The 23,115-nt window shown below is 53.5% G+C and overlaps 2 protein-coding genes across 3 annotated transcripts in view; both read right to left on the reverse strand.

The window, feature by feature from the left end:
* Positions 1-579: 579 nt before the first annotated feature.
* Positions 580-11,319, reverse strand: TMEM214 (transmembrane protein 214). The gene is made up of 17 exons (XM_033838890.2): positions 11,136-11,319; positions 9,949-10,148; positions 9,233-9,383; positions 8,811-8,945; positions 8,481-8,563; positions 7,926-8,031; positions 7,733-7,814; positions 7,312-7,413; positions 6,798-6,939; positions 6,275-6,366; positions 5,933-5,981; positions 5,625-5,738; positions 5,272-5,389; positions 4,646-4,742; positions 4,290-4,458; positions 4,013-4,164; positions 580-3,816 (listed from the first exon to the last, which is right to left on the reverse strand). Exons 1-17 carry the CDS (start codon positions 11,278-11,280, stop codon positions 3,690-3,692), a joined length of 2,064 nt encoding a protein of 687 aa, XP_033694781.1. The 5' UTR covers positions 11,281-11,319; the 3' UTR covers positions 580-3,689.
* A 3,843-nt stretch (positions 11,320-15,162) lies between these two features.
* Positions 15,163-23,115, reverse strand: part of MAPRE3 (microtubule associated protein RP/EB family member 3) — a 47,876-nt gene continuing 39,923 nt past the window's right edge. Inside the window, exons 2-7 of one of the 2 annotated variants that reach the window (XM_033838891.2) lie at positions 20,059-20,186; positions 18,852-18,997; positions 18,059-18,260; positions 16,617-16,771; positions 16,338-16,490; positions 15,163-16,096 (exon numbers count right to left, since the gene is read on the reverse strand). In XM_033838891.2, coding sequence (XP_033694782.1) covers positions 16,028-16,096; positions 16,338-16,490; positions 16,617-16,771; positions 18,059-18,260; positions 18,852-18,997; positions 20,059-20,179 — 846 coding nt within the window. In that variant the 5' untranslated portion in view covers positions 20,180-20,186 and the 3' untranslated portion in view covers positions 15,163-16,027. Of the gene's footprint in view, positions 16,097-16,337; positions 16,491-16,616; positions 16,772-18,058; positions 18,261-18,851; positions 18,998-20,058; positions 20,187-23,115 lie in introns of those variants that run through there. The other variant, XM_033838892.2, reaches the window with a different exon arrangement.

Consider the following 23,115-nt stretch of genomic DNA (forward strand, 5'->3'; position numbering starts at 1 on the left):
TATTAATATGATAGGCAAAAGTAAGTGCTACCTTATTTTAAATTTACACTTCTTTGCCAACGAAATGGACTTTTTCCCCCTAAGTCTATTGTTCATTTGCATTTCTTTTATGAAGTATGTCTTTCATCCATAGTTTTACTGTTGTTTAGTGCTTTTCTTACTGATTTGTAAGTTTTTTAACATTAAGAATGTATTTATAAGCTCAGTAAGGAAATGGAGGCCTTGATCAGCATACCAACCAGACCTAACAGACATACACAAAACATTCCACCCAACAACAGCAGAATACATTCTTCAAGTGTACATGGAATATTCTCCAGGATAGCCCACATGTTACGTAACAAGTCAATAAATTTAAAAAGATTGAATGGGAACTATAGACTCCAGGTGACACTGATGTGTCAGTGTAGGTTCACTGATGTTGACATTAGGGAAGCTGTGGAGTGTGGGGCAAGGGGAGGGTACTTTTTGCTCAGTTTTGATGTGAACCTAAAACTGCTATAAAAAATAAAGTCTATTAAAAATTAATAACTTGTGTACTAACATAGTAAAAAAAGATATACCAAGGCACATCCAACATGTCTGAACGCAACGTTTTTATTAATAGGTAGAATATTCAATAGTCAATAAGTATTCGCTCATGCCCTGAATGGTGAAAGCTCTCCCTCACCCCCAAATTCTTATACTTCAAGTCTGGGCAATGAAACTGCCAGGTAAAAGTGGAACATCACGTAAGGAAAAGCAAGGTCCTTTTCCCCCTAAAGTCCCCTTGGGAGCAGAACCAGGAAGATTATGTAGAAAAAGAATTAGTCACTTTAAGTGTTCACTTAAATCCAAACTCCTTCAGGAGAGATTAAGACATATTAAAATGCTCAGAGGTCATCCAACCACTGAAATTTCTGTATAATTGACAACTGGGTCATTCTGGAATAGGGCAGGGCAGGCATGCCTATTTCTGTGGGAAACACTCCACTCTAGTAAGAGTGGAGCCATTTGAGAATGGACTGCCAGTGTCACAGGTGGGAGTCCAGCAGCATTATCTATCCATAGTAAGGCTCCCCATCAAGCTGCCCTGCTCTAAAGCTGAGGCTGTAGACGGGGTACACAGACCAGAGGAAACCAAAACCATGCGTTAAGACTTAGAAAAATGGGAAGAAGTGTTTCTAATGAGTCATGCGATATAATTTGCAAGTCCGTACAAGAACTAGTAATAACTAAAGTTAGTTAACAGTATTCAAACTGCCCATCAGTTATATGGTATGTTCTCTGTAAAACTCCACCTGTGTGTGAAAAGTAAAGTTAAAATGTCTAGAAGTGATCTTTCAGGTGTCAGTTTACTTCCCAAAACACCAATTACCAGGGTGATTGCCTGCCTGCCGGCATCAGTGTACTCCACCAGTCCATACTGGTTCAACTAACTGGCTCAGCTTGGATTCCTGTTCGTTGACAGTTCTGCTAAAGTAAAACATCTGGATGTCTGGTCTAGCTTTAATGGACAGCAGGTACAGCGTCGGACTAATGACAGAGGAAAAATTCTGACAATTCCAGTTATCAGGTCAAACCACTGTGTCTACTGAATAAAGCCAATTAAGGTGTCAGTGTCCCTGGGAGAGGCTGTGGAGACCCCAGTTTACCTGAGTTAAAGAAAAATGTTGCATCCCAGGATCATATGTCAGAGATTAAATGAACCTAACAAGGTAGAAAGAGTACACACGTTAGAAACCAATGAAGCACTTATAAGTGGGATTCTCTGAGTTGCTAGATTGAAAATCCAGTCCAGCAACCTTGGCTGGACTCAATGTTATTGTAGGACAGAGTGTTATCATTTTACTGGTCCTGCGCTCGTGCCAACCCAAGCTCACACCAGCCCCCTTTCTTCAATTTGCCTTGAATACAGGACGGTTACAAGGATTCACTACTCTTAAGAGTTGAACCCATCTGATTGGTAAGGAAGAACTGAGGCAATGGAACATGTCTTGGGGCCCTTGGACTGTCCTGCCTAGCAGTCCTAAACCTTGGTCCTTTGCCAGGCAGGGTTTCTTTTTTTCTGGGAAAAATGGTCATGGCTGACTGCCACTAGAAGAGCAGGGTTCTTCCCAATGTGGTAATGTAGTTACATTCTAACAAGGAAAGAGAACAAAAACGTGAGATGCTATAGTCCTCACGGCCTCACCTTGTATCAAGAGTTTTCTATGCTTGCTTCTTTATAATCTTGCTGCTGGAAATGGAGGCAGCATCTCAGGGCAGCCCGTGAAGGGGAAAGTGGCAGCTGGCCATCTCAGGTGTTTATGACGGAAGCAGAAACCAGCCCACGGAAGTTGGAGCAGGCAGTGCACCTCTAGTACTGCTTATATTTTTTGAAACATTCAAGGAAAGAAGCTTGAGGTAAGAACCGAAAACCCATGCAGTTAGCTAATTATTATAGTCTCAAGTCAAAAATTAAAAGGGACTTTGGTGATAAACCCTTGACTCTTGGAGTTCTAAACCTTTCACTCACTGCCTATAAAATCAACGAATTAATAAATTAAGGTCCTGGGAACAAAGAAGACACCCTCTGATCACTGGCCAAGAATTCCTCTAGGAGACTCTCCCCAACTTTTCCAAGCATAAAATACTCAAGCTACCAAAGCAAATCCTGGGACGCGAATCACAGGGACAAGTGAGACAATACATGAGCAAGAGGAGTGTGTCCAGAACCCTCGACAGACCAAACTTTAGAATGGGCTTTCCTTGCCAGAAGCTCAATTACAGCCAGTGGCTACAACCTTCGGGAGGGCAGGGGGCTGAAGAACGTGCAGGTGCTTCAATTTTGTCCTCCTGTCCACAACTACAGGAATTCCTGTATGAAGAGGCACAGAGGAAAGCTAGAAGTCAAATCTGTGTCCTTTATTCCACCAAGTAGGCATACCCATGGGCCACATCCTGTCTCAACCGACTGCTGAAGGTTCCCTGGGCCCAAGGCACATGATTACCTGGGCTCTGCTCTCCAGATGGATGGTAGGGGTGGGCAGCAGAGAAAGGCTGAACATTGGGGCAGAGATCCCCCAGCACTGAAGGGGAGTGGAGAGTGAGGAAGTAGGACCACAATGGAAGGGGCAGTGAGGGGCCTTGAAGGACCTAAGTTGAGCATTTTGAGGTGAGAGGCCTTTCCACCCAGGCCTCCATATCCACTGACAGCCACACCCAGGGTGTGGTAGAGGCAAAGCTGCTGCCACCCACTGAGGTGCTATATTCTTCTGGATTCTTCTGGAGGTCCCTTTCTTTTTTCTGCTGCAGCTGAAGTCTGGGAGCAGAAATCATTTGTCGGAAGAAGGCAGAAACCACTTGCTGGAGTCCCACCTTTTTGGAGATGAGCTGTCTGAGGTTTCAGGAATGAGAGAGAAGGAAGTGGAGAGCAGGAGACAAGAGAGGAGGCGAGAGAGGCTACCAGCCCAAGGACAGAGGCTGGGAGCTGTGTGCAATCGGGCAGAGCAGTGCTCAGTGGAATCGTGGGTAGGAGGCTGAGATACCCCTGGGCTCAGCTGCTGCCAAAGTGGAAGAACTGAGGCAGAGGCAGCCAACCACTTGCCTAGGAGACAGAACTTAGGCACCACGTAACAAAGACTCCCATGCAGAACTGCCACCCTCTCCCCGCCAGCAGTCTCAGATGGTCTGCTCCAGACAGAACCCAGCAGCCAGGGAGGCAGGGCCTACTGCTGGGGTATCATGGCAAATGCCCAGTTCAAGAAGGCCACTGTGGTTTCCTGTAGGCAGAGCCAGGTCTGGTGGGCAGCTTCACTGAGCTGTGTCTTCACGCAGTCCCAGGTCACCCCACCTCTGGGAGGAAAGCAGAACATTTGTGGAGGTTGGAACGCGGTGATGTGCAGCTGCGTCAAGTCACAGGGCTGTAGCTCACACTCACAACCCGCATCCCAAAGTGGCCAAGGGATGAGCAGGGGCCAGGGCAGAGCGAGAAACTCAACAGAGGAGCCTCGTCCCTGGAGAAAGGGCGTGCCCTGGGCGAGGGTCTCACCTGCACGCCTCATGGCAGTGCTCCTGGGCGCGGGCCAGGGCCTCAAGCAGCATGTGCCACGTGGGCAGCAGGACGTTCTGGTAGAGAAACAGGAGCAGCTCCCTCAGAGAATGGAGCAGCTGGTTCAGGGCATCAGGGAGCTGGGTCTGTAGCTGGACCGTGGAGAATGGACGGGATTAGAGTGGCCAGGGAATGCAGTCCACATGGGGCTGCACCTTCCCAAGAACTCAGCCCCTGGCGAGAGCAGCCTTCTCTGACCTCCCTGTCTCTGGCTTACCCTCTGGGAGAGGCTGGTGAGGCTGTCACCGAACCAGGCAAGGTGGGAGGCACAGTGGGCAGAAAGGAAGCTGACTGTGGCACTGGTGTGGGCCCAGGCCAGCTGCAAGCTGGGTCTCACCATGGTCAGCAAGTGGGAACCCCAGGCCGGCAATGTCTCCTCCAGCCAGCTGTAGGAGAAGACATAGGGGAGGAAGGAGGGAGGTCTCTGAGTTTTCACAGGCAATTTGGCCCAAGAACAGCTGGGGCAAGGGAGGCCTTGGGAAAGGAAAACCACCATCACTTCCCACTGATTGTCAATGCCTGAACACGCAAGCCCTCTCTCTCCCACCCCACCCCTCCCCAGGAGGTGCTCACCTGTAGCCTTGCAGGCTGTAGGAGTAGATCTTGGTACATGCTTGTTGGCCAGCAGGCAAGACACCAGATGAATGAAGCAACCGGCCAGAAAAGGAGGCTGAGTAAAGGGGGCCTCGGGTGAGCTGGGAGGTGAGCGGGGAAGGGATCGGAGAGACAGACACTACAGGCCCCAGGGCAGACCCAGTGAGGGGTGGGGCAGAACTCAGTGTGCTCCTGGGGCTGCAGAGCTGCCTCCAGTCTGCTCTGGAGCACACACGGAGGGAGGATGCAGGCCAGGGGAGCAAGAAGGGTGCAGCCAGGTGGAGCCCAGGGCTTAGGCGTCAAGAAGCCTCGGCTTTGAGGGTCGGCCCTTCTATTTCCTAGCTGTATTTCAGCTAATTGGTAAACCTTTCTGAGCCTCAATTTCCTCAGAAGTTAAAAACAAGATACACATCTACTCAAATGAGACCATGAATATGCAAGCATTTCTATACTGCAAAGCACCTGTCTGATCTGAGGTGTGATTGAAACATCTGTCGGAAAAGTGTTTGTTCCGGATTGTGTTGGGGGCGGGGAGTGCTACATCCAGCTCTGTGTCCCCATAGAGAGCCCCAGGCTATCTCCCTTGCCTGCCAATCCCTGCTTACCCTGGAAAGAGCTGTGTGACCGGAAGTCATGGCACAGGAAACCTATGGCAAAGACCAGCACCAACAGGAGTAGCCGCGTCCAGGGCAGCCAGAAGCCCCGTGCCTGCTGCAACAGACTCTAGGAGAAGGGGTAGAGAGCAGCGGTCAGAAGGGAGAGGGGCTGCTCCTTGCCTCGTAAAGCAGGCCTCGAGCTAGGCCTTCCAGGGAGAGGATCCGGCCCTCACATTACCCAGGAGGTAGTGCGGGCTCCAAGGACAGGTGGGGCAGGTATGGGATACAGGCCCACCCCAGGGTGTGCTGAGACAGCGACACAGAACAGTTTGTGGGGCTGGGGGAGGGCTGGGCGCTGGCACCTTGCAGGCCGCGTCACAGGTGATGACATCCTGGTTGCTGCAGCTGCCCTTCCCTAGCAGATCCTGGTTGGTAAGCTTGAAGGACTGAATGGTTTCTTGCAAAGACTTCTGTGTCTATAGGGTAAGAAAAGTCTAGGCTGAGATCGTAAGATTTGGCCCAGGAGGGAACCCTGAGCCTCCATTCTGCTTTGTTTTCCATGCCAGATGTGCTAACAGAGTACCTTCTCAGAAAGGGGGGACAGTGGCTGAGGGGTATGAACCCAGAACCCAGATGAGGCTCAGCCTGCCATGTCCTCCCAGCTCCTTACCTTCTTGGGAATCCGCTCCCAGGACCTGAGCAAGTGCTCCAGCAGCAGGCTGTGGGGAAAGCACAACCCCTTCCAATCAGGAGACCCACTTGGCCCCTTCCATCCCCCTGTCCTCCACGAGGCCCCGCTCCTTCAGGCTGAAAGATATCCACCTCCCCGCCCCCTGCAGAGGAGCAGCTTCCTAGAGGCCTCCCAGCAATGTTCCCACTGAACTTGAGGGGCATGAGCCTGAACAAGTGACAAACATCCCCCTTCTGCTTCTAGGACAGGGACACACCAGAAGCGTGAATTAAGGCTTCTCTGTGTGGATCAGGGGCAGGTGACCCTCCCACCCCCACCTGCCTGGACTGTGACAGGTGCTTGGGGTACAGCTGCCTCCAGACGCCGGTGCTGAAGGGGTCCACCGTCAGGCACTCGGTCAGGCTGCTCAGGAGCTGCACAGAGGACAGGAGAAGGGAGAGACTGCTGGGGCCCGGGGCTGGTGGCAGGGAGATTGCTGGGAGGTAATCCTCCTCTCTTAAGTGAGGCCATCCGGGCAACACATCCACCCTAAAGGATGGAGAAATTGTGCCCATACCCCAAAACTCTCCGAGAGGCTGTAAAGGGGGAGGCCAGGGCTCCTGAGCTCGAAGTTCACTTGTCTGCAAGGGGCAGGATATCAGAGACCGGCCAGACCTGAATGTGCCTCTTTTCGGCTCCGTTCTTCTGAGGGCAGAGCATGAGGGAGCTGGGCAGGCAGCTGTCAGGAGTGAGCTAAGGGGATGCCCAGAAAACGGGCTCCCTGAAGCAGGGCCTTTGTCAGCAGATAAGGACCTCTGTAGCAGACCCCTGGGAAGGAAAAAGGAGCCTCCCACCATTTCCTCACCTCTTTCTTCATCTCCGGAGGGCAGCCAGGGGTGGCTCTGGACAGGAAGGAGGGGAAGTAGGTGTGCAGGGTGGATTCTGGCTTTGCCCCAAATGCCAGCACCTTCAGTCGTGGGTAGAGCTGACACAGCTGCTCCTGCAGGCTGTGGAGGGGGTTGAGAAGAGAGCCAGGCACAGCTCTAAATGGATTTGTGCGGTGTCCCTTCTGCCTGCCTCAGAGTCCACACCCTGCCCAAGGCGGGCAGTCATGAAGGGCCTTGTGATGGTTCTGCATCTTTCTAGACTCGGAGACTTCTTGGAAAATTTGCTCAGAGTCATGGGTCCCCTCCCCAGGAAAATGCCCACATGCCAATCACACTTGAGGGCCCATATAATTCCAGGGGTTCAATGATCCCTTGTACTTGCAGGTTGATAATCTCAGATGTAGAGTGGCTGGAAGGGAAGGGACATATATTGTCTACTCCTAACCCTCTGCTGGGATCCTTCACAGCAGGTGTGCCCCAGGGCAGCCCTACCTGGGAGTCAGGGAGTTGTTGGGCATATAGGCAAAGTCCAGAAGTGGGAATAAGTCCTTGGGGCCAATCATGCCAAAGCCCTTGGTGAGGTTGGGGTGCATCCTGTGGAGGAAGAAAGAAACAGGCTTGTTGGGGACCACCTGCCCGGGCCATGGACACAGCTAAGAATAACATCTAAGAAAAAAGGGCATAACCTAGCTGTAAAAAAAAAAAAAAGAAAAAGGGCATAAACTCTACCCCATCCCCCTCCCCTTCCTGGCTCCCTCCCTTTCCTTCTTCCCCATCACACTGTGAGTTGGGAGGAGCTGGTCCTGATTTTCCTCACATCTACGGAAACCAGGATCACAGCACCCCATTTTGCTGAAATAGCCACTGGAAAACGCCCTGGGCCTTGGCCTTGCTGTTCCCTGCCGTTACTCACAGGAGCAGCCGATCCAGGTATGCAATGGCGAATGGAGACAGAGACTTGATGCCCAGCACAGGCAGCATGATCCCCAGCCACACTGTGGAGACAAAGGTCAGGGAGGACGCCTCAGGCCTGGATCCACTGAGAACATTAAAGAGCAACTTGCTGGCTCCAAAACCTCCCTCTCTCTTCCCCACTTCCTCGTTACCTCTCAGTCCCTCGGTGAGATTGGCAAAACCTGCTTGACCCAGGGCCCACATGATGGTCAGACACTTTGCTGGTCGGCTCTGGTGGGACCTCAGCAGTTCCAGGAACTGAGGAGACCGGTGGGAGAGACACGTTGGGATAGGGCAGAGTGCCAGGAGCACTCCCCAAGCCAGGGAGGAAGAGAGATGTCAACTGAGAGAGGAGGGGAAGGCTGTGGGACAGGGCAGCAGCACGACAGCGTGGCGGAGCGATTCAGAGGGAGGCTCCGGCACCAGGCTGTGGCCTCCACCCATACTTGCCACTTACTAGTTGACCAACTCTATGAGAGTTACTGAACCCCTCTGTGGCTCAATCTTCTCATCTACAAAATGGGAATAGCAGCAGTACCTACCTCACATAATGTACAAAGTAGACACAGTAAGCGCTAACAGTGTTAGCTGTGATCATCTGTCTTACAGGACCTCCCACTACCCCTTAATTGGGTCTAACAGTGTAGATTCCGCACAGCCTCCCCAATCCTAGCCTCCCGATGTCCCCACCACGACCCTGAGCTCACCTTGCCCAGGTTCATGGTGGCGATCTTGGGCTTGTCCTGCAGAATGGCCTGGATACAGATGCGGTAACCGTGTAGTGACTCCCCTGGAGAGATATACATTCTCAGACCTACATATACTAATCAGCATCCCAAACCTGTAACCTCCCTTTTGACAGCTGAGAGCCCAGAACCCAGGCCCAGCGAGTCCTAACATCCTCCTCCTTTTCCAAAAGAGTGTTGAGGTTAGCACGCTTCTCTGCTGAAACGGAACCACCCAGCTACTCCTGAAGCAGGAAAAAGGGGGTAGGCTCCCCAGATGGGACTGGGCTATTCCTCACGGGCCCCTCTCACCTGGCGTCTTATCCAGCTCTTGTAGCATGGTGAATAGACAGTGGTCAAAAAAGAGCTCCAGAGACTCCGCTGCCTTTGCCAGTAGCCCTCGGATGATGCCACGCAGCTCCCGGCTCACCAGGCTGTAGGGATAATCTGCGACCGAGAGGCCTCGTATGAGTGCTAGGACCAGAAGCCTCTGCCAGCTCTGAGAGCTCTGGTTTGCCCCCTGAGAACGGTACGTGGAGGCAGAGGTCACTGCACTGTGGCTGGCATCCTCCCTATTTCAACGAGGTCCGGAAACTTTTAAGCCATGATGATTTGAGAACAGCTGAAATCACCCATGTAAATCAGGGCAGTAGGGGGCATTGGGCTCAGTTACTAAGTAACATGCTTACGCACAGCCCTTTCATAATTTCCTTGAACTTGTCTGGAGAACTAACCGTGAGTATGCTGGCTTAGCGTGGGCTCACTTGGAGGCACTTGGAGCTTGTAGTTGAGATAGCTGGCCAGGTCCTTCAACCACACAGATGGGTTGCCAGAGAACACGCTTTGGCTCTTGTCCAGTTCCTTCTGCAGAGCTGCCAGGTCCAGCTGCCAGGGACACAGGACCCTCATGGTGAGTTGTGGGTACAGAGTAATGGGGTAGAGGTGGGAAAATGGTTGAACTAGGTGGTGGTAGGAAGAACAAAGGGTTTCTGCTTTTAAACGAAAGTATGTGGAATGCCACACTTTTGCTGAATCCAGATCTTTAGGAAACAGAGACCATGACAGCTGCAATTGCTGATCTCAAGGACTAATACTCTTGGGCCCTTCACAGGTTCAAGGGGAAAAACAGAAGACTAGATGGAAAATGAAAGATCACTCCTTCCTTGTGGAGAGGAACCACAAGCAGTTTTTCTAAATCCTCCCTGTATCTCTGGATTTTCAAGGCCCTCCTCTCACTAATCTATGTTTCTCTATAAACGTATTTCCTTTCCATCCTAAGTGCAAACACTGTACCCCTTGGGGTTTCCATCCTTTCCTGAACGCCTCCTCTCAGCCAGCAATGTCCCACATTCCACAGGTCCCTGAGCCGCCTGTCCCCCTCCCGCTCCTCTCATTTTCTCTACTCCTTGAGTCCTCATTCTTGCCCTGCCTAAAGCCTAGGCACACTCACAGCTTTCAGTGCCTCCTCCAGGCTGCGAAAGCGGCCCTGCTTCTGGTTCTGGTTGGTGAGCGTGGCCACCTTCTTAGTCTGCTTCTTGTTCCCCGGTTTCTTAGGCTCCACAGCAGGGGGTGGAACCTGCTCCTTATTCTGCCGCTTCATGATTTTCTCAAAGCCCCGCTCATACAGGGTGCTTGTCGTCTGGATTGGAGCTGGGGTAATGACAGGCAGAGAAAGGGGGGCAGCCCTGAGTCAGGAGGGCCTCACAGGAACAGTGGTCCCTTCCTCCACACTGTCACCTAATTCATCTCCAGGGAGGATCCTGCCTCAAAGCCCCTTCTTGCTGTCCTGCTTCAGGAGCAGAGCAGGGAGCCCTCCTGGCTGCTTCTTCAGTAATCACAGCTCGTGAGTTCATGGGCTCTTTCACAGAGATGAGACGTTTCTTTATTAGGAAATCAGAGTATGTGAGAATCGGTGGTCGGGGGTGGGATACGGACGGCTGGCTTCTTTGTTGAATGGCTACCAGTCTGGGAGATCAGGATTTTTCCATCTTGGTTCTACCCCAGTTCCTTCTGGTTCAGATGTGACAACTCTATAATCAACAAGTGGCAAGCCTTCTCCACTCCTCCAGGAGGCTTTGAGGAAACCAGCACCACTTAGAATAATACTTGGTGGGTGTGGACAGTGTGTGGTGGGTCATTTCTCCCAGTGCAGGGCCTCATGTGCGTCCCAGTCCCCACGCCCACTCCCGACCTGCTGGTTACTTAAGGCGGGGGCACCGTGTATAATGAACCAGGATGCCTCTCCGCAGCTCTCGGACACCTGCCCGGAGAGGCCAGGCCAGGGCCCGGGAACAGCTGGTAGGGCGTATGTGCAGTCAGCTGAGCGTCCGAAGACCAGAATCCCGGTCCCCACTGACATGGGATCCTGGACAAGGCATCTAACTTCGCTGGGCCTCAGTTTACTCATTTGAGAGGCAAGGACAGCGACTTCCCTCGCGCTGTCTACCTCCCGTGAGGCTCAAAATAGGCAACGCCAGGGTAGCGCCGGCTGAACTGGGAGGTACCGATCGGCAGGAGAGCTCGCGCCTCCAGGAGTCCGGGGGTGTTTTGACCCTCTGGGCTCGGGTAGCTGCTCCCTACCACCCGTGGGGGCAGGCCCGGGGCCGGGCGGCGTCGGCGGGCCGCGTGGGTACTCACGGGTCAGGTCGTACTTCCACACTCCGTTCGCCTCCCCGAGCGCCCGGCGGTCCCCTCCGCCGCCTTTACCACTGCTGCCGGCCCCAGGCCGCCGCCCCTTCTTCACCACCTCCCAGCGCCCCCCACCCGCCGTCCTGGCCGACATGGCTCCGAGCCTCCCGCCACGGCCACCTCCCTGGACTTTCCGGTCCGGCGCGGACGCGCAGCGCTCTGCCACGTCTCCTCGCAGGGCCTAGCGGCGCGTGACGCCACCCGCAAGGCAGCCTGGGACTTGTAGTCTTTCGTGTTTGCCTGGTTCTCCCACTCTAGGGGTCGGGTCGGCATCGGGGCCTTTTCGCAGCAAAAAACCAGCCAGGCAAAGATGTTGAGATGAGAGGCTTTTGCATTCAGACAACTTTTATTGAGCAAAATGTGAAGGCATTGGGTGACTTGGTGGAAATTTAACTGTTTGTTTTTCTTTCCGTTCTAGTTGTGCAAGAAGGATGGAATGAAAATAGTTCTCATCTCCCAGGAGAGTTTGAAGATTAAATGCTTCCTTCCTTGTAGGAAAGTGCTAGTGTTTCTGTTGCTAGTGATTAAACTTTGGGTTTAATGAGCTATAAAAATCTGTTCTGCAGGAACAAGGAAGAGGATGGCGTTTGAGGGAAGAGGCAGTATTTGGAGGGCAGGAAGTGGAGAGCGGAGAGTCCTTCTGGAAGGAGGCACAAAAAAGTCTGGGGCCCTGGTACAGCCAGCGCTGGGTTTCCCCTTCCAGGCAATGGGAAAGAAAAGACTCTGACTCCCACCACAAGAGTCAGTCTCAAGTCCCAGATGTGGCAGGGAAGGGATCGAGAGCTGCAGACCTGGGGAACCACTCAAACAGGTTACTGCTCAGACATCCACTATCTCCCGAGGGCCTTCTGCCAGGCTTGTAGTATCACGTGAGACCTCAAAACTTGAAGCATCCCAGCAGGGGAGGATGAGCGAAGGTGAACTGGAAGGGATCTATCACGATTAAGGACATGTGCTATTTCATGTACACTCCTACATTTGAGGATGGGATTCACACCTGCCATACTGAGGAACAAGACAGGCAAGCCGTCATAGTAAGAACTAATAGAGTTCAGTTTCCCACAGGACGAATAGCTTAGGGAGTGATGAATTCCTTTAGGAAGGGGATTAGAGAAGGCTTCTTGAAGGAGATGACCCTTGAGATGGGTCCTGAGGAATGGGCAAATTTTCATTGGCTGGGGATGAGGACAAGTGGAGAGAACAGGCCAGTTGTATGGATTTATTGATTTAAGCAGAGTCCTAGAGGTGGGACACAGCGTGGCAAGGCTGGGAGACTGGAAGTAGTTCAATGTGACAGTGCTTAAGGGATTTTGGAGAGGATGCGGTTGGAAATGGATCTGAGCCCATATGCCATGGGCCTTGCCTGCCAAATTCGGACTTTGTCCTCCAGACCCTGGGAAGCCAGTAGGAAAGGGGCACATCTGCTTTTGGGAAGGTAAATGGGGATATGTGAAGGATGGGATGGGGTGGGGGAAAGGCAGGAAGGGGGATACAACCGGCTCTTGCTGCCTCCTTCTGCCTGCCCTCCAGCCCCTTCAGGCCTGACCGTAGCTGACTTTGCCTCTGAGATGCAGTGCTTTTGGCAAGGAACAGATTTGAGCTGATCATTAATCAATTCATTTTTTTCAGATCATTGGTTTAGCTCTACTCAGACACTATCTTCTCTTTGTTCTGCCTCTTCTGTGTCACATGTATGGTCACAGAAGAGACACTGTTTTTGGAAGAGAAACAGAACGGGCTTTCCATAGAGGCAAAGAAGGGGGCTGCTCCATGGTGGAAATGTATAGAAAGGGAGGGGCTTTATTTCCTATCTTTCCTTAGAATAGTCTGGCAGGTCATCTGTTGTGACTTGGCATCTAAGGGATAGAAGTCATTCACTTACTTATCCAGTAGCATTTCCTAAGCACCTTCTTCTCTACCTAAGCACCTAGCATGGTGCTAGGTGGAGCTAGAGGACACACCTCACTTGCTTGAGAGGAACTCGAAGCTTGTGTGGGAGACAACTGTGTAAACAGAAAATTATGGTTCACCATCCTAAATGTTGCAGACATTGGGAAGGAGGCAGTGGCTTCACATCCTTGAGCTCTGGGTGTTCAAAGAGCAGCCTTAGACACTAGCCATGGAGGTGGGCTTAGGCAGGTACCCATGGGGTTTGAGGGAAGAATCAAAAGAGGAGGACGGGTGGGTGTCCAGTGTGGAGGCGAGAAGAAGAGTGAGCTCACTGAAGCAGTTTGACCCACCGTAGTAGTTTCCTATTGCTGCTGTAACACATTGCCACAAACTTACTGGCTTAAAACAACACAAACTTCTAATCTTACAGTTCTGGAAGGGGAGGTCTGTCAGGGTCTCACTGGGCTAAATATGGTGTCTGCAGGGCAGCGGTCCACTGTGGAGGCTCTAGGGGAGAGTTTGCCTTTCCCAGCCTCTAGAGGCTGACCAAATTCCTTCGCTCATAGCTCCCTTCCATCTTCAAAGTCAGCAATGGCGGGTCACGTCCTCCTCAGATTGCATCACTCTGACCTCCTGGCCCCTGCCCCAATTTTGTGGGCCCCTGCAATTACATTGGGCCCGCCTGGATAATCCAGGATACTCTCCCTATTTTAAGGTCAACTGATTAGCAATTTAATTCCATCTGCAGCTTAATTCCCCTTCACCATGTAACCTAACATAGCCATAGGTTCTGGGGATTATGACGTGGACATCTCGGGGGAGGTGTTATTCTGTCTACCACACCCACTTAACCAGCAGGGTGAGGTCTCGGCCTGAAAATGAACATTGGGCAACGCAGGGAAACTACGTTATCCTTTTACTATATCTACCTGGAATGGTGGGGGGAAAAGCCTTTTAAAATTAGGCACAGGAATTAAAAATCATAATGATAAATAAATGCAGGCAGGGAACTTGTTGGAGAAGAAAAGCAGAATAAGATCAGAAGTCTCTGTGCGTGGGGGTGGCAGTCAAACGGAGGAATTGAAGTGAATGAGGAACAAACAGACACAGTTTGCTTATTTCAGGCTTATAACTGGAGTCATCTGAGAAGTGGTGGCAGTCTGGGAGGAGGGTCATGGAGCAGGGCCATGGAAGAAACACAATCCCCGTAGCATCGCAGGCATACTCAGGATGGCAAGGAAACATCTACCAGGGCTAGTCTGAAGCTAGAGGAACGTTCTGGAGGTCACACCTCTGTGGTCTTTGTGAGTGAGCCCTGAACCCTGAGTCAGGAGGTCTCAGTTCTAGTCTAGTTTTTTACCACCTTGAGCAAGCCATGTCACATATTGTTCTCAGTCCTTTCATCAGTAAATGCAGGACTGTTCTAGATGACAGCCAAGGCTCTGTTTGAATGGGCCCGGTATCCACATGCATTTCAGCGCCCTCGGGGCCTCCGGGACACTGGTTATCATGGCCCTTGGCCGGCACACACCAGGATTGCAGGGCTGTACGGAGGTCGTGACAGAGTTCCCGGCTCCTGTTAGAGCCTGTTCTGTGGAAGGAACCCCTTGGACATTGCTTTCCTTCTGGGCTTCAGTTCTTAGAGCCGTTGCTCTTTGTAGCCCACTCAGCTCTGTCACATGAGCCCTTGTCCGCAGCTGGATCACTGTTGTGGGGCGTACGAGCTTTGACAAGGGTGGGGGACAATATGCAGTCATACTGGCCCAAAGGGGACTGAAACAAAGCACCTCTCAGCCAGGCCCCCCTGTTACCCCACAGCTGCTTTACTGGGCTGCCCATCGTCACAGCCATGGCCCTGAACTTTGTTCCTCTTCAGGGAATGGCAAGCCCTTAAAGCCCGGGCATCAGCGTTGGGAGATGGGGGCTAGGTCAGAGCTGGGCTCTTGAGGCTAAGCAGTGGCGGTTTCTGGGCCCGAGGGAGGACGGCAGGGGTGCTGTGCTCCATGGCCATTGCCTCTGGAGACGGGGTCTCTCAGGAGAAGAGCGCTGAGAGCCAGGCTGTGGCTCAGTTGAGGGAGACGTGGTATGGACTTTTACCACACAAGTTTATTTAAATAAAAGTGAACACGTATGCAGGCTGGGTGGCCCGAGGGGCAGGGGTTGGGGAGGCGGGCAGAGGGGAGGCAGACGTACAGGAGGGTCCAGGCAGAGAATGTGTGGTATGAACCAAGCTGCAGGGGGAGTGGCTGGGGGCCTCGGGGCAGTGCTGGGCTTCGGTGCTGGGGTCAGGGGGCCGAGGGTGGGCAAGCCTGGTGCCAGGAGGTCATTTTCATCCCTCACGTGCTCCCCTCGCTCTCCCTGACCACCGGGGCCTAAGGCACCCCCTCCTCAGTCACCCTATCCCTCTCCTGACATCAGCCTTTCCCTCAACTACTGGGAAGTCAAAAGACAAAATAAATAAGAATCGGTGAGTCCTGCCACAGCCCTGGCAACGGGGAAGGGAGGCCAAGCCAGACACGCTGCCCCAGAGCCCGTGCTGTCAGCCCTGGGAAAAGAACAGGTAAAGTGCAAGGAAAATCCAGTAAGTAAAAATATACCAATGACTTTGTCAAATATACAGCTGCTGGCTGTCAGGGGAGCAGGCGGCTGGCTGGGGTGGGTGGCAGCAGCCCCCTGGGAAGTGTTGGCCGACACAGCACAGAGACCACGGAAATAAATAGGGGTGGGGAGTGGGCAGGGGTCCCGCCCAACTGGGCCTCTGCCACAGGAGGAGGGGCCCTTACCTGCTCACCTGCCCCCCACCCCCAAGCCCTGCTCGCCAGGCTCCCCAGGGCCACGGCACTGACACAAAGCACCCGGCCAGCTGGCTGTCAGGGAAGGATTATAATGTGGGCATGGGAGCGGGGTGAGGGGCACGGCAGCCGTGCAGTCAGCCAGGGCTGGAGCCGCCCTCAGTACTCGTCCTGGTCTTCCTGTTGGTGTTCCTCGATCTCATCGTCCTCCGGGGGTGCAAATCCTTCCTGGAGGGTGGAAGGGAGAGAGGAGGTGAGCCAGGCAGGCAGGCTGAGGGTGCGGACTCCTGAGGGTAGCTTGGGAGCCAGGGCCCAGGTTCCTGTCCTACTTGCCCTGCTCACGCCCTGGGAGACCTTGGGCTGGTGACTTTGGCTGGCTGCCCTCATCGGCCCACGTTCTCCAAGGCCCCTTCTGGCGTGAGGGCCCGGCGGGAGTGCGGGAGGCTCAGCAGGCACTGGCGGGACTCACCTCGGTGGCGTAGAGAATGCCGATGATGCCCGAGATGACGGGGCTGTTCTCGCTTTCGTGTTCCTGGCAGATGAGCTCAATGTCCCGGAGTTTGCTGAAGTAGAAGTCGCGCTCCTTCTCCAGCCCATCCACTGTCAGCTTCAAATCCAATAGCTGCTCGGGGAGAAGGTGGTGTTCAAGCCAGAGACCACCGCCTCGGACTCCCTTCCCGCCCTGACGCCCCGGGGGCCTGGCTTTTGTGGCGGGGCTTTCTCAGCTGCCAGCGTCCACGCCACTCACCTGCTGGTTGAGTTCAAGAATCTGGGCATCGGTCTCGTGGCCACCATTTCGGGCTGATGGAGGATTCTTCCGGAGGATGCAGGGTGGAGCCACGTTGCTCAGCCGGCCGGAGGTCTGCATGTTTTTGGGGCCTGTGGGGGACGTCCTCTGTGGAACTGCCCAGAGGAGAAAAGTCAGATCGGGGCTGCGTGAGCCCACAGCTCACGTGGCACGAGACAGCCTGGTGTGACTGCGGGGCAGGCCCATGCGAAAGGCAGGCACTCTCGCCCTCCCCACCTCTCCCTCTCAGGATGGGCATCTACAGCTAGGCCTCAAGCCACGGCCACACGTGACACCACAGCAGCGGGGCAGCCCTCTGGCAAGCCTGGGAGAGCAGGGGCTACAGGGAACTAAAGGAAGTGTAAGGTGTAGGCAGGGAGGAGAGCTGGCCTGAGGGGGAGAGGAGGGAACTGGGATGGCGAATTTGGGGAGTGGGGCTGGAGGGTTGAGGGCCCTCTTGCACTGACAGCCGGGGCCTGGGGAAAAGCAGCTGGCACAGGGTCTTGCTGGGTCTTTGCTAACAGATACCCCAGCCCACAGCCATCCTCCCCGGGGGTGCCTTCTGGAGGAGATCACAGAAGCCTGCCCCTGCCCCTCTGGGCCCCCTGCCTCAGGATGGTCTCTGGGCCCTCTGCTGGGCCTGATTCAGGGACCCCACTCCTCCCCTGCACACCCGGCATGCTGTGGCCACTTATTGTCCAGCTATGGCGGCTCCCAGGACAGAGCTTCTGATGCAAAGCAAGCAGAGGAGTGGGGGCAGCCCCAGGCGGGCAGCAGCACACACAGAGGAGCCGCTCTGCTATGACGGGTTCAGACGCGTGCGGGGCTGCGCCTCTGCTCTCGCCAACCTTCCCATCCCCCAAAGGCCCTGTTGCTTTTTCCCCTTCTCCTCTGGAACCCAGACAAAGCCTCGTTTCCAGAGACTCATCTCTTGAGGACTTAGGGCTGTGGGATTTTGGAAATGGGGGAAGATATGGTCAAGCTTGGCCAACTCCCATCCCCGGGGAGTCAAGTGGGCAGGGGGCAAGAAGTGTCTGTAGTGCCGGCCCAGGCCCTTGGCCTGGATGGACCTGGACAGAGGGACCAAGCCAGGGGCTGCCCCATCATCTTGAGGCAGAGGAGTTGGCTCGGGCTACAGAGGGAAGTGCCCCGGGGCCTCCCATCACCAGCTGCCACCTTGGCCGGTGCCGGTGGCTCTCCTTTTGTAGCAGTCTCTGGAGCCCTCTCCTCCCTACTGTGACTCCCCCTGGTCTAAGCGGGCAGCAGGCGGCGTCATCTGAACTCCGTGATAACAGTCTCCTCTAGGCTGGCAGGGCCGGGCCGGTGGCCCAGGGGCCGCTCCTGGCTGTAGCGCCCTTCCGGCCCGGCCCCCCACACTCCCTCCCCCAGCTCGGGCACATTACCTGCTGTGCCAATGAGTTTCTTGGATTTGTTGAAGATCTGATCACCTGGATTAGGAGGTGGTGCTACGTCCTGGCCCTGCCGCGCCAGCAGAGGGTTGTAATCCTTTCCATCATAGTTTGCGTCAAAGAATTTCTTAAACCACTGAATAAACTCAAAATTATCTTGGAATTTTCCTTTCACTAATTTCTCTACAGGAATGATCTGAAATAGACCACATAAGCAGAGAACTTTAACCTCCCGCTGCTGCAGGGCTGCCTTTCTCTGTGAGAGGGCCACTGCTCTCAGGAAAGCCAGCCCCTGGGCTGCAGCATCCTCCACCTTCTCCACCTGGGCCCCCTCCCGTGCCACCAGGGCAGATGGGTAGGCGGCAGGCCCTTTCCTCCAGGCACAGGAGGAAGTGTGTGGGGAGACATCCCTTGGTGCTGGGCCTGCATGTGGGGTGAGGGCTGCTGGAACCAGGGTCCTGGGCTGTTGAGGCAGTCGAGTGAGCCAAGAGACCTTTCCTGGGCCTTCCAGAGGAGGAATTAATAGGACCAATATACGAGGCTCAAGTGCTGGGGTGTAGGGTCCAGAGAGGAGGAAGGGACAGGAATGTCATCGGGATGGGATGTCAAAGTTGTGGGGTTTTCCACTGAGCCTGGAGCTGGGGGAACATTCCCCCTGGAGAGTCGGGGTGGAGAGAGGCGTGAGAACTGGATGGACCCCAACAGCCCCTGCTGCCCTGGCTGGCGGGCCATCTTCTTTCCCAGGGTCACACAGCTCCTCGGGGCCCCTCAGAGCGCAGGCACCTACTTTATCAACACCCATCTTCTTGAATGCTGCTTGCAGCACCTTGAAGTTGTGAATATATTCATGCTCTAGCTTGGCCTGGAACTTCACCTTCCTCAAGTGCACACAGCCAGGGAAGAGCATGTCCATGAACTGGCAGTAAGCGGCCCCTGTGGAGAAACACAAGATGCTCGTTTTCACGTCCCCAGGCCAACTGGGGCTACTCCCCCAAACCTCTCCGTCTCCTCTTCTCTCTCTCTGTTCCCAGAGCCGGGGCCAGACTTCCCAAGAGTGAGAGCAATTACCATACAGTGATGCAAATATGTACCAGCACCGTATCAAACACTGCATGCCTGGGCTTTAATCCTAACAGCGACCCTGGTTAGGTAGCTGATGTCATCTCCATTCATGGATGGAAAAACTGAAACCTGGAGAGGTGTGGTGACTTGTCCAGGGTTGCACTACAAGAAGAGCTGAGATTTGGACCCTCCCCCCCCCGAAGTGGCTAGGCTGGACCTGGTGCACGTGACCTCTGGCTTCACTGCCTGCCCCCACTGCTGCTCCCCTTCTGCAGCCCTTTACTGTGCCTCTCCTGCTCTTCGCTTTTTTTTTTTTTTAACACAGTAACCTAACCTCTCCTTAGGAAGCTGTGGGTTGTTTTTTTTTAAAAAATAAATTTATTTATTTAATTTATTTATTTTTGGCTGCACTGGGTCTTTGTTGGTACGTGCGGGCTTTCTCTAGTTGCGGTGAGTGGGGGCTACTCTTCGTTGCAGTGCACGGGCTTCTCATTGCGGTGGCTTCTCTTGTTGCGGAGCATGGGCTCTAGGTGCACAGGCTTCAGTAGCTGTGGCACATTGGCTCCGTAGCTGAGGCTCGCAGGCTCTAGAGTGCAGGCGCAGTAGTTGTGGTGCACGGGCTTAGTTGCTCCATGGCATGTGGGACCTTCCCGGCCAGGGCTCCAACCCGTGTCCCCCTGCATTGGCAGGCGGATTCTTAACCGCTGTGCCACCAGGGAAGCCCCTGCTCTTTGCTTTTTACTCTTTCCATCCCACGTAGACCCCTATTTCCTTACTCCAACTCCAAACACTTTGGCTAGTTGAGGGCTCCGCAGCACTCCTCCTTAATCCCAGTTACAAGCTCCACTGTCTGCTGTGGCTGTTCTGCCTCCTGCCTACCCCCCTTTGTCCCCCCAGCAGAGCCCACTTCCCCCTGATTCCCAGCCTCCCACCTGAGCAGAGCTGCTCTATCTTGGTATAGTTGAGGTGCAGGGAGTCATTGACCCATGCGAGCATATCATGGCGACTCAGATTCTCACTGGTCACAGACGTGGAGTACACATTGACGGCCATACCCCAGCTGTAAAGAAAGAAGAAAGGCAAGGTAAGACCCTGGGGGCCTTGTGCTGTTCTTGAGCCCGAAGGAGGGGGAGCTGGAGGGTCTCTGGGGAAACGAGAAGCATCTTCCTCCAGACCAGCAGTTTACCTCTTGGAGAAGGGGTACTCATTCACTCTTGAAACATTTGGTGAGTGTCTGCTATATGCTAGACCTGCGCTAAGAAGTGGTGAAGTCAGACGTGGTCTCTGCGTCCAAGGAGTTTACAGACAGGCAAATCCCCACAGCAGGGAGTGACAGGGCAGGAAAAGCAGCACATGCAAAGTTCGGGGATGGCACAAAGAAGGGAGGGATCTCTTCTGCTTGACAGGGTCAGCGAAGACTTCAGAGCAGCCTGAAAGGGGTACGAATTTTCTCAACATACAGGGGATGGGGTAGAAGGGCAGTGCAGGCCCCAGGACTGTCAAGAACAAAGGCATGGCTTATTCCGGGACTCTGAGCTGTTCAGCAGGCCTGGGGAGCGGGTGTTTGTCTTGGGGTGTGGCGCAACGAGACTGGAAGGGGCTGGTAGCGACGGGCTTTGGTTACCATGAGGAGGAGTCTGGACTCTCTGTTTAAACAAGGGAAGCCATTAGAGGATTTTAAGCAGACAGTACTTGACCAGATTTGGGTTCTAGAAAGCTGACTAATCTTCGCCTCTGCTCCGACTTCATATCCTATAATCCCTGTGGCCTGCTGGCCGATCCACAGGCACCTGAATTCCGCTTATCCAGAAACTTCCCTCAATACACGCTTCTGCTCTTGTATTCGTTATCCCAGTGAATGTCACCACCAGGCACCCAGTCACCCACGCTGGAAACCTGTGGGGTCGTCCCAGACAGCCTTCTCCCCCTCATCCTCAGAGCCCATCATTCAGTGAGCCCGGCTCCTCTGCCTTCCCAGTGTGCCCTGCTCTTTGCCTCGCCTCCTGCTGCCTCGGGGTTTCTGCATCCATTCTCTCCAGCCAAGGTTAGCAGAAGCCTCCTAGGGGGCCTTCCGGCCCCCAGGCACTCCCTCCCCCTAGTCCATCCCTGACACTGCTGCGGTCAGGATCTATGTGAAAGCAGCCCTGGCCACGCCCCCATCCCCCATTCCCCCCCCCCGCCCCCCCACCCCACCCCCCCGCCAGTGGGTGTAAGCGCCTCCTTACCCTCCCCCATCCCCACGCAGAGGTCAAGTGTCAGTTGTTATTACTGACTTGCACTGTTAAGAGAGAGGGAAATATTTCTTGTGACTAGGTCTTTATCATAAAGGGAGAAATAGGACTGCGTATTTCACCAATTGTGAGAGTACATATTTCTGGAGTGAAGAATATTTAGGTTTAATACGCAGATTGTCTCCCTGAAGGAAGAATACACCCATCCCACTTCCGGGTCCCCTGTGGGCACCTGCTCTTATAATGTGACCCCCTCCCCATCACTTATGAAGCTCTTCAATGAGCCCTCCCTCTCCAGCCCTGTCTTCTACTTTGATCCCCCAACTGGGAGCCATGGGCAGCTCTCTACTCACCCTCTGCCTGGCATGCAGCCACCACCCCCAAAGTCCACTCATTCTCTGCTCTAGAGGTTCTCAAACTGTGGTCCCTGGAGCAGCTTTGGTGCTCTATGGGCACCAGCTTGTTAGAAATTTCAAGTTAGAAATTCTAATTCTTGAGCCTCGCCCTAGATCTACTGAGTCAGAAACTGCACTTGCTTGACCAAGAGGGTCTACAGGCACAGTTAAATTAGAGAAGCTGCTTTAGAGAAGAGGCTCAGTTGGTATCTGCTAGGCTGTGCTGCCCCATGGCCTCACCCCAAGTATATATAATGGAACCTCGCTAGATGCACATTTAACTTCAATAAATTTTTTGAAGAAAAATCAAGAAACCCTCTTGTTTATTCTTAGTCCTTCCTCCTCTTAAAAATAGACCTTGTCCTTCATTGCCCAGGGAAAGGGAAGCCAGACAGAGCCAAAAAGCCAAGAGCAACAAAAGTTATCATCTTGGGAGCTTCTAAGGACTCAGGAGCTGACAATTCCAGAGATTTCTGAGGGTAATTCTGACTGCACTTGAGTCCCCTCTTACACAGTGGTTTTGAGCCACCACCCTGTAACCTGACCCTTGCACTAACCACTGGACTTGCTGAAATGCCTGCCTCCCTCATCAGTTAGCATCTCAAAGCCAGTAGTGGTGTTTCTAGGCCTGTCACAGGCAAGGTATTCAGCAAATTTGTTGAATGACTAAGTGACACCTCCTCACCTTTTCTCCTCTTTCTGAACCATCTTTTATCACCTTCTGGCCGGGACCCTCCCTCCCCTACTCAACCTTCTGGACTCAGCTTGGGCTCCATCTCCTCCAAGACACGTTCTTTGAGCCCCTGTGCAGGGAGACATGGCCTTCATCTGTGTCTCTCTGTCACCCTGAGCTTACTCAATCATGGCGTTGATCACATTCTCTTGTCTGTCCCTTCCACCTGACTGTAAACTCAATGGCCAGGCTGTTTCATTCACTTTGGGGTTCTAGATCAATTCTCAGTGAATGACAATCACAGAGACTAGAGTTAGGAGAGTGCTTCTTAATTTCCAGGGAACTCACCTAAAGTAACCTCAGCAGGCGTGGCAGGAGCGCCTGGACACCAGACTTGATTAGACAGGCAGATGGGTAGGGTCAAGGCAAGTGCATTGTATTTTGATGAGTATTTAGTTAGGGACTCTGAGAAACAGAAAGATTTGCCCTTGTCATCAAGGAGTTTATAGTCTCACTGGGGAGACCAACACACAGGAGAACAGTATAACCAAATGCCCCAAAGTGTGGTGAAAACGGTAGGTGCTACAGAAAGTCAGCAAGGAGAGAGCATGCACAGCTGGAGAATGGATTTGAACGGCCCCAATAAGAATGGTCAGAACCTGCCAGGCCTTCGGGGGTCTGCAGAGGCCT

This window comes from Tursiops truncatus, chromosome 14 (assembly GCF_011762595.2).
Source record: "Tursiops truncatus isolate mTurTru1 chromosome 14, mTurTru1.mat.Y, whole genome shotgun sequence".
In the NCBI taxonomy this organism is placed as follows: Eukaryota; Metazoa; Chordata; class Mammalia; order Artiodactyla; family Delphinidae; genus Tursiops; species Tursiops truncatus.